At 39.7% G+C, this 14,895-nt stretch overlaps 1 protein-coding gene across 1 annotated transcript in view; it reads left to right on the top strand.

Annotated features, from left to right (window-relative positions):
• The first annotated feature begins 8,914 nt into the window (after window positions 1–8,914).
• MTMR4 (myotubularin related protein 4) overlaps window positions 8,915–14,895 on the top strand; it is a 1,011,266-nt gene continuing 1,005,285 nt past the window's right edge. Inside the window, exon 1 of the mRNA XM_044054156.1 lies at window positions 8,915–9,228. Within this exon, the coding sequence (XP_043910091.1) occupies window positions 9,175–9,228 (54 nt within the window). The 5' untranslated portion in view covers window positions 8,915–9,174. The remainder of the gene's footprint in view (window positions 9,229–14,895) is intronic.

The raw sequence follows: 14,895 nt of genomic DNA, 5'->3' as shown, positions 1-14,895 counted from the left end.
TGGTAGCTATTACTTCTGCCCGCAGAGTGTCAGAGCTTCAGGCTTTATCTATCAGCCCTCCTTATTTGATTTTTCATGCTGACAGAGTATCACTTAGGACAAATCCCTTCTTTTTGCCAAAAGTTTGTTCAGAAACCAATATCAACCAAGTTATTGAGGTACCAGTTTTCTTCCCTAATCATTACAAGAAGTTGGAGTATATGCTGCACAAACTTGATGTTCACAGACAGCTCAGATTTTATTTGGATAGAACAATATAGATATCTGGAAATCAGACCAACTCTTAGTTTCATTCCCTGAATCCAGGAAAGGTAGACCGGTGCATAAAACAACTCTGTCTAAATGGTTATCTGATTGTATCACCGTTGTCTAGTCAGCTGCTAATATGCCTTTGCAACACAACATTAAAACTCACTCATCCAGAGCAGTTTCTATATCCTCTGCATTCCAAGCCAAACTGCCCCTTGATAACATTTGTGCAGCAGCCACTTGGTCAAAACCTCATACCTTCATCACTCATTACAAAGATGATAAGGCCTCCAGGGACAGGGCTTCCTTTGGGTCTATGGTCCTGAAGAATGTACTCCCGTGAGCCACCAGAGATTGATGGTGCTAGGGACGCTACCCATCAGTCAAGAATGAACGGTGAGATTGAACAACTTCACATTAAGAAGTTATATACTCAGCATGACGTTCCATGTGAGTTGTTCATCTCGCCTTCATTCTTACGTCCCTCCTTCCTTCCCCCTCCTGGCTGATAGTTGACCTAGATGTTGGTCTCGTCCTGGTTGCTCAATTTCTTCTTCCTTTTCGTAGGAGGATAGCTAATTTATATGGTTATAGTACATGCAGCAAACAAGATCTGAGGTAACTCACAGTGCATCATGGGATAGGAGCTTGGCCTCGAGCTACTGGAAGACCTCGAGCTTTGCATACGGCAGTACCGGAGCCGATGGATCGGCTCCAAACCCATCAGTCCGGAATGAAGGTGAGATGAACAAGTCACATGTAACATTATGGCGAGTGCATAACTTCTTATTTGCATGTTTAAGTCTAGCAATTTAACTCTTGGGTAAAAACAATAGAAAGAATTTCTTCATCTAGACTCTTCGGCACCACTATCTACATCAGAGGGTCACCACATGCTTTACTTTGGTCAGTAGAGAGCACTGTTTTCATTTTTTTCAGTTTCACATCTGACAGCAGTTTTTTTCCGTTTAAGACAGCAAGCCTGTGTCTTGCATTCATATTTACAGATGACAGAATTATCTATAAAATTCTGTCTGGCTAGGCTGGCAGCCTTCACCTTTCTTCACTCAGTCTTCACAGGGGTTAATGTTCACTGGGTATGCAATGTAGATGTTTTACATTAACCAAATTACCATTGCTGTGATGTCAGCATCTTAAACTTTTCAAAAGTCAGTGAATGCACTTTTCTGTTGTATTGAAGAATGTAGTGTGTTTTAATGTATATTTTTGACAATTTGACTAAACCTTGCTTATCTAGTTTTTTGACACAATTTTCTCCATGGACTACACATATTTCATGTGTACTTTTTCATATTCCTTCACAAATGTCATGTCTTCCACTGGCTTTATCTGTACTTTTCTGTTATGCATTTTAAGTATCACCCATTTTCTTACCTTTACTTTTTCCCTGTTCAGTATGTCCACACACTTCCTCTTTCTATATTTTCTTATCCCCACACTCTTTCATTTGTTCCTTTAGAATATCTAATTGTCTTTTCCTGTTTATCTTATACTCTTATTTAACTTTTACTGTCTTCACTTTTCTTTCAGTTGCTTAGCTTTTATCAGCCCTTTCGAGTTCTATTTTGTTCATGTTTTACTTTGTATGCCAACTGCTGCAGTTTCAGACTATCCAAGATTATGAATGCATTCTCAGTCTTCCATCCCCCATCACAAGCACTTTTCTCGTAGGACAGCCCCTTACCTGTGTCACCTATGTACAGATGTCATCTGCTGACATAACTTAGTTCCTGAGTCTCCCAAATCCTTCATTGCTGTCAGTTTTTCCTTCCATTCTGTGGTTTATTTCATTTCCTAATTGATTGCTCCATGTCTTTGTACAGTATTTTACCTGGTCTCATTTACTTATCTGGTTGATCTGTGCTTGCCCATTTTTCCTGCAGTATGTAATTGTTTTGTGCCTCTCTACTACCCTTCCCTGTATCCTAATTTTTTTCCTTTTACACTAGCCCATGTAAAAGTTGGGAGCATTGTATTTTTCTGCAACCTCATGGTTCACCTCATATGTCTTCATTAAGTTGAACACTGTTTGCTCTTGTCTTCACACTTATTACCAGCCCTAGCCCTTCCTTTATATTCCCACTTTTTGGCATTCTAATTTATCTCTAACAAAAAAATCGCTAATTTCCGCAGATTCTGTTCAATTACCCCTACATTTTCTTGCCTTTGCTAGTTTCTCAACTCTTTTAAGCACATCTTGTTTTACCCTTCTTGGGATATCTTTCCAGAATTTCCTATTTTTTTGTTTTTTGATCGTGTTATATTCTCCATTGTTACCAGTTTGGACTATGCTTTTTTATTTGTGTGTGTGTATATATATATATATATATATATATATATATATATGTATGGGTCTAGGGCACATGCTCGACCTAACGTGTCCGAATCACAAAACACCGAATACACATACATGAAAGCGCTTAACATCGAAAAGCGCTTCCGTGTATGTGTAGTTCAACAAAAAAAAAGTCTGTGTTTCTGCAGGGGGGGCTTTGCCCCCCTGCACCCCCCCCACTTTAATATTCTCACTCTGAGATCGCACTACAGTGGGGAAAAGGGAATTTTTCCCTTACCCGCATTGTAGTCCGACAAGCACACATACACGGAAACGCTTGTCAATGTTGAGTGCTTTCATGTATGTGTGTTTGGTGATTCGGACATATGCTAGTTGAGCATGTGTCCGGATCCTATATATATATATAGATACATATATATAGATATATATATATAGATATATATATAGATATATATATAGATATAGATAGATTAGATATAGATATAGATATGTATATATATATATATATATATATATATATATATAGCTATATAGATATATATATATATATATATATATATATATATATATATATATATATATAGATATATATATAATACACACACATATATAGGAACACTTTATAATCTCGAAATACTGAAATGTTGAATTTCACTATCTAGAAATTGTAAAGCCAAATGTTGAAAATAGCGAAAGTTCATAATCGCGAATATGAATATCTGAAATTCGCGGTTATGGACTTGTACTACGTTATGTCCGGGTTTGCGTGTTGATGGTGCATGGTGCTGTGTGTGGATCTTGGTGTTATGTCCGGTAAGTGAGTGTTTTGTAAGGGTTTTGAGTGGGAGTTAGTGTATGTGAGTGTGCTGATATGTTTGATGTGTGTCTGAGGGACTGGAGAATGTGAGAGTTTGCTTTTGTTTCTTGTTTGTGCGTTCTCGGAGTTGGTATATATAAGTAAGGGGGGTGCAGGGGGCTTGCCCCCCTGCTTACGTGTGTATGAGTTGTGTGTGTGTGTGTGTGTGTGTGTGTGTGTAGTTTTGTTTATTTTGTGATGTGGGTGTTTTGGTGTATGTGTGCTGTGGTGTGTGCGGTTTGTTTGGGTTTTTGAATGTTGGGTTTTGTAGTTTCGCATTCATGATTTCGAGATACTGAAATTCGATCTTTCAGTATTTCAAGATTATGACGTGAATCCATATTTTATATGGATCTACAGCTCAACATGGAAAATACAATTCGAAATTAAGCAGTAGACCCTACACTTCAGCGAAAGTCCACTTAAATGAAAGTGTACTTTCTCTGAAGTCTAGTTCCCCAGGCTACCCAAAACAAAAATAAAAACACTAAAACATGTTTTTGCAGGGGGGCAAGCCTTCTCTGCATCCCCACACCCCCTATTTAAGTGTACCAATTCTGAGATTGCACTACAGCAGGGAAAAGGGAATATTCCCATTCTGCGCTGTAGTGTGACTGCCGAAGTCAGTGTTCGAAGTTTCACTACTAGTATCCACTCAATCAAAGAAAAGTGTATTACTCTAATCAGTCTTTCCTTCCACCACCACCCTAACGTAGATGTCCCCTCAAAATAGTAAATAGCTTGTCTCTTGCCCTTAGTTTTTGGAAGTAAATCCCATCAGATGCTTGGGTACTAGAAATAATCCAGAATGGTTACACATAGCAGCTGGAATCCTTCCCTCCAAAATCGGGAATCCCTGCTCCTCCAAAGAATCAAATGAATTTGTTTCCTCCAATTCCATCTCAAATGCTTGCTCAGTATTTTTCTAGTATCCAAGAAGGAAGGTACCTGGAAACCTTCAATTTTAATACTTTTTTAAAAATTTCATAGTTTATAATGTTAACCCTGCAGTTTCTCGTCCTTCAAAAACAGGCTATTTTAGTGACTTTTGATCTCAAGAATGCATGCTATCACATCCCTACACATAAAAACTTGGGCATTATTTAAGATTATTTTGTTGGTCTGTGTCTGGATTAGATTTTTCTGTTTACATTCCTTACCCCCTTGGACTCTGCATGCTTCAAAGGTTTTTACAGAATGCTTGGCTGCAGTAGTTTGCCTTCTGTAAACTTCAGGGAATCTACTTCCAACCCTGTCTGAGCAATTGCCTCATCTTAGCAGAATCAAAGATTCCAAGACATCCCATATCTTTGCCATAAGCATCTTTTCAAAATTAGGCTTCAATCTAAACCCCAAAAAATCTTCCCTAACCCCCAGCTCATAGATTAACGTTTCTGGGATATTTGTTGTACACTTCTGTTGCAATGGCTTGTCTTCCATCAGAGAAGGTATCATTCTACCAGCTGTAGTTCTTAGATTTGGCTGACTAATCCTTTCTCACTGCAAGAGAATATCTCAGAATTCTGAGCTGTATGGCTTCAGCTTTCCTGATGGTTTCTTTTGCCAGTCTATATATGAAATAAATCCAGTGGTTCTAAAAATCTATGTGGACACAACCAGCATCCATTTTCCTTTCCAATGCCATTTCTGGGATTTGCCCAGAAAAAAAAACTATTGTGGTAGCCAAACCATATTCAGCTAAACCCAAGCCTTCCTTTCCCACCCATTCCAACTTTGTGACAACAAATGCGTCAGACTTTGGGGAGCAGTATCCAAAGGGAGCAAAGATTAGGGTATTTGAGATCCCACTTCAGAAAGAAATGCATCAATTTCAAAGAAATGATGGCTCTCATAAAAGCCTTAAAAACATTGAATTAGTGGTGTACCCTGGAACCACTTTTAGTGATCACAGATAACATCACAATAAGTGTGGTACAGAAACAGGGAATCAGGACAGTCTAGACATCGTTGACTGGAAGGTGTCAATTCTCTCTGCAGGCAACTTGCATCCTGTCAAAGTGCAGCACTGTTGCAGACTCTGAGCGGGTCTAGGACAGATTCTCATGAATGGTGGTTGTGCACAGATGTCTTACAGGAGATTGTGCACCTGTGGGGAAACTCCTCAAGTAGATCTGTTTGCCTCATTTCACAACAGTGTGTTAAACAAGTTTTGTACAAAGACCTTATAAAAAGGCATAGAAAATGGATGTCTTTTCTTTCCCATTGGTATGATTTTGTTCTATTTCCATTCCTTTCCCTTGATAATTTGAGTTTTGTTAAAGATCAAGAAAGACTCTCCCATGATTTTTTTGATAACTAACCTCACTTCTCCCTACTCATGCACCTGGTCAAAGGCAGTAACCAGAAACTTCTTCACAGAGTGGACCTACTCGCACTTTGCAAAGGATCTCTCACCCACCACCATTTGGAACCTACACCTGACTGTTTCAGTAATAAAAATTTGGTCCAATTTAGGCACCTCTATGCAGAGGACATGCTAGCAAGTTGTAAAGGAAGCTAGAACTGCTACTAGAAAGTTATATTTAGCCAAATGGAAAACCTGTGCCACTGGTTCGCTAGTACTTCTGTGAATTGCTCACTTCCTGCATTTCTTACATTTCTGTTAAAAGTACACATTTCAGCCATTTTGGTCTGCTATTACATTCCCTTTATTTCCAAGTAAAACAGTTTTTAAAGGGGTATTACATAGTGGAACACCTAGTAAATGGGTAACTCCATCGTGGGATTTGAGTTTTGTTTTGAAGAAACTAACGTTACTTCCATGTGAACCTTCAGCTAGCTTTTCCATAAAATTCCTCAACTGGAAGGCGGCTTCATTGCTCCGATGTGTGCCAGAAGAGTGTCCAAGTTGCAAGCAGTTAATGTTGCTTCAGTCTTTTTGGCGGTTTATAATGATAATGACTCAGAAGTAACCCTTCTTGTATGCCTAAGGTAGCATCTGAGTTCACTCACAGTATAATCCCCTTCCTAGTTTCTTCTCCCAACCTAAAAACACTGGAGGAGTACTACTTTCCCTGAATGTCTGCAGACAACTCAGATGCTACTTGGACAAGACAAAAGACTTTAGAGTGAGTGACCATCTCTTTTATAAAGGTAAGAAGGAAGGGCAACAAGTTTATAAACAGGCTATACCCGGGTGGTTAGACCTTACTGTTCAGTTTTGCTATTATCATCAAGGAAAATGTTTGTCGTCCCCCCAACCCCACCTCCTCCATTCTAGGGTACACTCCACTGGAGGTATTGCTAATTCTGCTGCCTTTTTGGAAAGGGGTGAACTCTAGAACCATTCTAGAAGTGACAAGTTGGTGCTCAGTGCTAGCTTTCACTAAACATTACTAAACTGATTCATTATTTTCCAGATTCAAAACAGGATTTGCTGAATCTGATGTCCTTCAAGGATGCATCTGCAGTCCTTACAAATGGGTTGTCCTGTCGTCAGGCAGCCCTTCGGTCGGCCGGATTCCAAAGTCTGGGTCTGGCTTCGGCTGGTGTCGCACTTCACCCGACGTCATAGCTGCAGTTCTTCGGGTATAAAGGCATCAGCCGACGCCATTTTCCTCAGTCTTTCTTGCCGCGTGGCGCCCGAAGCAGAAGCTGTTCGCAAGTGCCGGTCGGTCAGATCCAGAGATTACTACTACCGAATACTACGAAGACTTCTAAAAAGCTAAGTACCCCGTTGGGGACTCTTTCTTGCCTCAGCCGATGTCAGAAAAAGTGAATAACTGTTTAACTTGTGGGAAACAAATACCTCATAAAGATTTCCACTCTTACTGCTTACCTTGTTTAGGCCCAGACCACGACGTAGCAGCTTGTCTAGCCTGTGCTTCTTTTAACCGACGGACGCTTAGACGTCGGTTGGAGTTTGCCGAGCAGTTTTTCGGCTCTGATTTTGCTTATATTATGCCATTGGATCCTCTGACTACACAAATATCCAAAAAACGCAAAGAGAAGGACCGACACTCGCGGTCCGCGGTTTTGGCCGAAACCGCGGTTAAGCAAACCGCGAGTGTCTCGGTTTCGGCCGAAACCGAGCAAGCGGTTCTTTCTTCAGCCGAAACCATGCCTTCTACCGAGGCCTCTTCTAACCTGGTAGAATCGGCTTCTGAAATCCAACCTGCTGTTGTGGTTTCTCAGGAATTATCGGACACTATTCCCTTGGATATTTCAACCCCTGCACGTGGAGCTGCTAGGCCTCCTGCAGCCATGTCCATTAAGGCTTTTGCCAGGGCTAAAGCAGCTAAAGCTACTAAGACTGTGCCTGTTAAGCCCCCCTCTCACAGGCCCAGCTCCAGTTCCCAAATGCTTTCTCTGGCAGAGGATCTCATTTCTTTAATCAGGGGATCCCAACCTCATCCAGACAGGGCCTTCTGGATTTTGGTCCTGCATCCTCTGCCCTAAGCTTTGACAGCCATCATGTAACTTTATGCTACTGTAAACAGTGATCAAATGATGAATATAATACAGTTATACAAATAAATTAATCTTAACAGTAGATGTTTGAATAGATCACTGTTACAGTACCGTCCATCCCCCTTCGGTTATGTTTATATAGCTTTTCCTCAACTACTGTCCCTTTGCTGGAGTGAGGTCCTGTATACCATCTTTCTGCTGTGACGTGTAGAACTGTAGCGTTCCATAGTTGAAGCAAGAAAGCTCTGTATTTTGGTGCCTGTACATTCCTATAATTTGTGTATGTGCATGTTTTATATATGTATCTTTAAACATTGTTATTTAATTAGTATAGTCAGTGAAAACAGCACTTCTTTTTTTGAGAAATGTCTGGAGTAACTCCACAAACACAGACACTATACAAACTCCACCTAGAAGCCAGACTTGAACTCCTGACTCTCAACCTATGAGGATGCAGTGGTCTGTCTTGGTGTTTGTTTTGATCATTTTTTTTTCAGATGTACTTATGCTTTGTGACAGGGTTTCTCATTTAAGGTGTTGAATGCCAAGGAGGATTTGTTTATAACATATATGTTTTAGCTGCCATTTTTCACTTAGAACATTCTCCCTCAGGTTTCTGTCTTTTAGATTGTGTTTCAGACGCTCATTTGTTGAGTTTAATCCTTGTCTTGTGCTTTACTTTTATATTTAACTACATGTGTAGTGCATATGGACTTGAATACATTTTAAAATTGTTACAAATGGCACCTTTACTTCTGTGCTTGGACCAACATTTTTGGCTGCTTTTCTTAGTTCTACATTAATTTCTGTGTATACAGTTTGAAACAGAAGTAACGGTTTATGCTGTTTTATTTACAGAAATTTTTCTATAGAAATGCACACAGACATGACTCTAGCTTTGTGGCATTTTCAGAAATTGTGTATGTGCAGGGACAGTGCTGTGTTTTTCTGTTTTGTACATGGGGAAGGAAGTATGTTAGACAAGGCAGACAGAGGGTTACAGAGCTGTGTTTTTTTAATAGGTGGAGTTACTAAGTCTCCTCCCCTTCACCATTCTTTGATCCTGCAGACACCTGCTACAGGCCCTGGCTGCTTGCAGAGAAGGCTGCTAGACTTGTAGATTTGTGCTGTTTGTCCCTGAAAGGAGCTCTGCGATGCAGCTTGAAACAGCAGGGTGTGTTACTGCATTGAACAGGTGAATGTTAGTTTGTGCCAGAGTGAGGATGCAGTTTGTTCTGATTCTGAGCTCTTTAATGCTGCAGTTCTGGCTGTTCTTCCTGCCTTCTGGCAGGTCATCCCTCATTCTGCATCATCCCTGAACATGAGCCTGCCAAAACAGCGACGGAAGGTCTCCTGCTCCATGCTAAACTGCTTTGTAAGTAGCCACTGCTTGTAATTACAGAAGACTGTAAGAGTCCTTTGTGAGGAAGGAGTGGACTGCAGCTATTACTACTGCATTAACCTGTTTACGTGCAGTACTGTGCAGTCTAAGGGGAGGGTACGACCTTTGGGAATGCATCTTGCTGATTCACTGTATGTAAAGCTTGCTGTTGGTTGTGGACGCACAAAGCTAATGAGGTGGGGGTTGGGGGAATCCTCACTGCTTGAATATGCGGTCTCACACATGGGGACTGCCTTTTTGCAGTGTGTACAGGTTGACATGTTGCAGAAAGAAATAATTTGCAGTTTTACTGTACAGTTTGTAGCCCTTCTTACATGATTTATTAGAATAAATACTGTCTGTCTTCTATCAGAATGAACAGTAATTTTTTTTCTCAGTGCTTGGTGTAGAAAAATATCTTTGTCCGCCCTCTGAAATGCGTAGAGAATATATTTTGAGGTGTTTCTTGTTTAAGAAAATAGCCCTTGGTGTATGTCAGCTGCACCATAACCATGTGCCAGTTATGATATACATTTATGAGACTGTGTCAGTGATAGAATATCTCAAAAAAAGCTTAGCACTTAAGATTTGTTTGTCCTTCTCTTTCTTCCATTTACTGATTTTATTCTTTGCATTTGGCCTGTGTTCTAAGGAAATGGGTGCGTTCCTTGTGATATCTCTCATTTGATGTTTTATATATTATCTTGGGTTCTTGGCACCCACTGTTGTATGTTCCTGGTTTATGGAGAGCAGTGCACAGCTTTTTTTCCCTTTATACTGAGTTTGTGGTTAACAAATTTGTAATATTTATTCCCTGTTCTGACAGCTGGCATATTATAGTTTATGGAAGGCACCCCACCCCTTTCATTGTGTTCTTTGGTTAAGCTACTTGACTTTCATACACCTTCGTATGTTTAGTGTGTATACTATACATATTGTTTCTGCCTCCTGTATGAGGTGGTGCATTTGTGAATTTTGATGTTTGCTCTGGTTTATGTTGCTAGTTGCACTCATTTTGATCTTTCCTATTTGGTGGTAGTGAGTCATATTGCATCCTCTTTTTGTTGGAAAAAAGGATGCTTTTCTTCGTCACTGATCATTTCTAGTTTAGTGAGTGTTGTATTGCTTCCTTTTTAGGTTACTGATAGTTATATCAGTTAGTGTTTCCTCACCGTTTGAGAATACTGTTTCATTGTCCTTCATTTTGATTTAGTATTCTTTGTGCTACTACTGTGTTTTAAAAGTGAGAGATTGATATTCATTTTGTGCTACTAGCTAGGTTGTACTATGCCTCATTGTCATGGTTTTATGTAGAGTTTACCTCTTTAGTGTGGTTTCTGACAGCAGCATATCTAGTGTATAGAATGCTGCACTACATCATTGTACTTCGATTTTTTTTGTTTTTCCATGCAAATTGGTTACTTTTTTCCCACATTTTATGGAATGTACAACAGATCTTATCACTTTTGAAATACATAGATCTTCATGAGTGATGAAAATATATATTTTTAAAATTAGTAGGGGCTGCTGACGTAGGTGTGTTTTGTTCACCTTGTAGTTTTTGCAAAGAGGAGTTTGAATGGCTTACATTGCCATGACAGTTCAGTTGTTCAGACTGTGTCCAGGGAGGGAATGGTAGTTGTGTAGAGTTATATTAGTAATACATTTATTTTTCTTTTATTCTAAGCATGCCTCTTAATAGTCCTTGGCTTTGCAGAATGCCCCTGATTTTTTTTTCTCATATTTTTTCTATATTCCCTCATAACATTTTTGATATATGGTGACGCAAAACCAGTTCTGTTAACTTTTTAAATGAATTAGAGCAATATTTAAGAATTGTCCCTGTTGGGCCCTTGTTCCTCCCTTTCTTTGGCTTTGTCATTGGTTTCTTTAGCAAAGTTGTTGAGAGATGTTACTATAAAATTAGTATCCAGTGGTTTTAATGACCTGTCTTAATTATTCCAGTTTCATATCTGCATCAACCCATTTCATATTTTGTATATGAGCTGTAATATACTTCAGTGTCTGTTATGTAAACCAGTTCTGTCAGTGAAGCAAATCCCTCATTAAATGGACTGCAGCATGGCACCTTTAACTCAGTTTAATTTCTGTCTCTGGATCAGAATTTGTGTGAAAATAAATAAATCTTGTACACAAGGATGCACAGATTTTAAACAGTGGGCAAAAATCAAGTATGAATAACTAAAATGTGTGCTGTTTTATGTGATGGGACTTCATCAGACTACACTGCCTGGGAATTCTTAGAACATTTACTTACTGCTGGTGGTGTTTTTGACATTTTTGAAAGACTGAGGGTAGAAAAAGGGTGCATGCTGTGCACAGGATGTCTGTAATATGAATGGGAGTGGTACTGTAGACGGATAATGTGCCCACCATTTACTGCTGCAAATGTAGTGGTACTGTTAATGTGGAGGTTAGGAATCTATGTCCGTAGGACACTGGCTACTTGCTGTGACAGCTTAGAAAAATCATTCTGTCCTCCTTGTTTGGGTAGATGTCTACACAGATAAACAAAGTTTGCAGATGGCTGAAGGCTGTTAGTAAAGGTAAAGCTTTATAGAAACGGGTCATTGTGTTTGAGTCCTGACTGGCTTAGAGGTGCTAACACCCAAGTCCTTAGCAAAACTGAATGTGACCACTGGGGCACCTCTTCAGTCAGTCAAAAATAGCATTAGAAGACATTGTGTCCTTCACATATAACAACGTAAAATGAAAATAGCAGATGTCCTTCGTAAATGCATTAGCTCTCAATTCACACTGACGAGAAGTCTACGCATTCCATCTCTTACTCTACTTGTATTACTGTGGGAGGGTGCCTTAAAATATGAGAGTTTCATATTTGGAAAAACCTGAATGTGTGCATTATTTGTATGTATGTTCTGACATCAGCAAGTAATTTTTATGTGTTCTGCGTGCACTGTACTGTTCAACAGCCCTTTTTTCCCCCCAGAGTTCTTCCAGTGGTTGTTTGACCTCATTTCTGTGTATCCGATACAAGTGTTTTATCACAGCCTGGGCATACAAGCTGTGGTTCTCTCTCAGTCATAGTCGGGGATGGGGTATCAATTTTTTTCGGCCACTGTTACTCAGTTACTGTGTATGATATTCTCAGCATGCATGATCTCCATTTAATGGTTGGTTTATGTGGAGCTGAATCTTTCTCCCTGTCCCCTGCAGATCCTGCCTTCTGTGGCCTAACAACAGCCAGTCTCTCAAATTCCTCATCAAGAGGGTCTTGTGTGTCCTGCATCTTTGGCTATTTGGGAAAATAGGCACATGGTGTAGGACTCAGTTTCTGTGGGGGGGGCTTCATGGAATGCCTGAAGCCTACTACAGCTTGTATTCTCTAATTGTTGGTGGCCAGTCATACCTAGCTTTTACACTACACTTCCTATGATGTGTCTGCTGCAGTTGTCAGTCTTGCATTGTATCAGGCAGTCTTCCCCCAGGATTGGTGAATCAGCACCCTTCCCTGCCAGCTCGTCCAACACACAAGTCATCTGGCTTGCAGTCTGAGCTTCATTCCTAAGTAGAACCGAACCATAATCCTGTGTTTCAGTTGACTTGTGGTGTTTATTTCTGCTGTGCTGCCTCTGTGATATCGACCATAAGGCAGTAATGTAATACAGTTTTACCACACTGACTCAGTTTTTCTTTGGTGCATTTTTGTTTCCATTCTTGAGTATCTCTGTTATAAATTGGCAAATGTTCTGTAATTATTGATAGTTTTTAAAAAACTTGATTTTGACTGAATGCTTGAAAATTGTTCAGTGTTGCAAAAATGGAGTCCTTTGGAGTTCAGGGGACCATTACAGTAGTTACTGCATGACCCAGCTAGTTAGGTTAACACATCTGGACAGCTTTTGCACTTCTGTATCAACTCATTTGCTTTCAAGTTATGATGAATGTGCCCTGTAAGGCAGTGCATTAAATAGGGAAACTAGTAATTTAGTCTACCTTTTTTAGTTTAATCACTGCACCAACACCGTTCACTGATGAATTTATAAAATAATGAAATGATATTTTTATAAGCAAGTAGGTAGACTGGTTGTAAGATCATTTTTAGCCACTACCCAGGTACTGTTGCACACTGCAGTCCATGTAAACAAATATACAGTTGAGGGAGATGTGCTGTTACAAATGCAGTCATTTCAGGCTTATTGTGATAAGAACAGATCATTGTATATGCTGTGGTTACATGGCTAAATATTGCTGTAATTACATTTGGGTTACACAACCAGTAAACAACATTTGTAGTAGAAGAGAAAGTACCTATTAAAATAATTTTTATGTATAAACAAAAAAATGTAATGTTCATTGTGGTTATGGTGGTCTGCAAAGCAGAATCTAAAAAATATAGAGTGTGTAAAACTACATTAGTCTGCTTACCCATTGGGCATGAAGTGGGGTGTACATATAGTACGTCCTTTCATTTTTAGGAAGTTTTTTCTTGTGTGTCACAACTGTGTAATTAAGACTTTCTCAACAATTATTAGAACATCATTAAAAGGAACTGTTTTTAAGTGTTCTGTTTTCATTTGTTACACGTTAATGTTATGGCTTCTTTCTTTGACAAGGAACCTGAAAGTACGTTAACATATACTCCATGGTTAGGTTGTGATGAGAGCATACCCAGATGCAGAATGTGCAAGGTGTTTCAAGGCATAAGCCACACCAGTGTGTGTAGATTCTAAACCTCCACCTGCTTAGTTTGGTTTGACACAAGTCACTTCATGACAGTTCTGCAAAATCACCCCTGAAAACAGTTGTGCAAAGTGAGTCTTGTCTGCATAAAGGCTAACAGTAGGTCATGGATAGATTCCATAGATGATACCGTAGAAGCTCTGTGTAAAAGGCTTGCTAAATGTCTGTGCATAAGTTTGCATACTGTGCTTCATAGTAAGAGAGAGAACATGGGAATGGGACACAGTAGTTCTGCAGTCGGCCCCAAAAGGTAAGTATTACTCCCACCTGCAAAAAAAAAATTTTTTTGTTTGTGCTACTTCCATGTACTGTAGAACTTGGCTATTTACCTTTGCCATAAAACCGTGCACATCACTTCCTCATGTCATTTTCATTTGTTTGAGCTTGATGTCAGCAAACACATTTTACTTTCCAGTTTGCCAGTGAACTTGGTTGGTGACGGGGAGTCAGAGCTTATAAAAGCAGGAACTAAGCCGCGATGAGATGCCATTTTGTTGTAGGAATGCACACACTGACGTAGGCACTGTTTTGAACCTTACTTCTTCACCGATCTACTTGTTTTTTCGGATACAAGAGGAAACCAGAGATCACTGAGACATTGGGAGGGCTTGTAGACTGTAGTTACCCAACCAAGAACTTGATAGACAGCTAAGACGTGAGGCATCAATGTTACAGCACTGATGCTCTTTTATTCTACTCTCACACATGAGTTTCAGTTTCTAGTGAGCTTGTAAAGATACATACTTTTTAGTATTTTCCAAAAGGTAATGTAGATCCTCTCTGTTCCCCTAGCTTTGTCTAATTAGTTTGAGGGTTATATGAAGGAACTTAACTCCAGCTGCAGGTCTCTGATTACTAGTATTGTACGTGGTTGACCCAGCGTCTGCATTTTTTGACAAAATCAGCACTTAACCACGTGAGTTTTGTAGCCCTGCT

The sequence above is a fragment of the Protopterus annectens genome, chromosome 13.part0 (genome assembly GCF_019279795.1).
Source record: "Protopterus annectens isolate FY-2018-M chromosome 13.part0, PAN1.0, whole genome shotgun sequence".
Lineage (NCBI taxonomy): Eukaryota > Metazoa > Chordata > Ceratodontiformes > Protopteridae > Protopterus > Protopterus annectens.
Note: the sequence above shows the minus strand (reverse complement) of the source record. Positions and strands in the feature narration are given on the sequence as shown.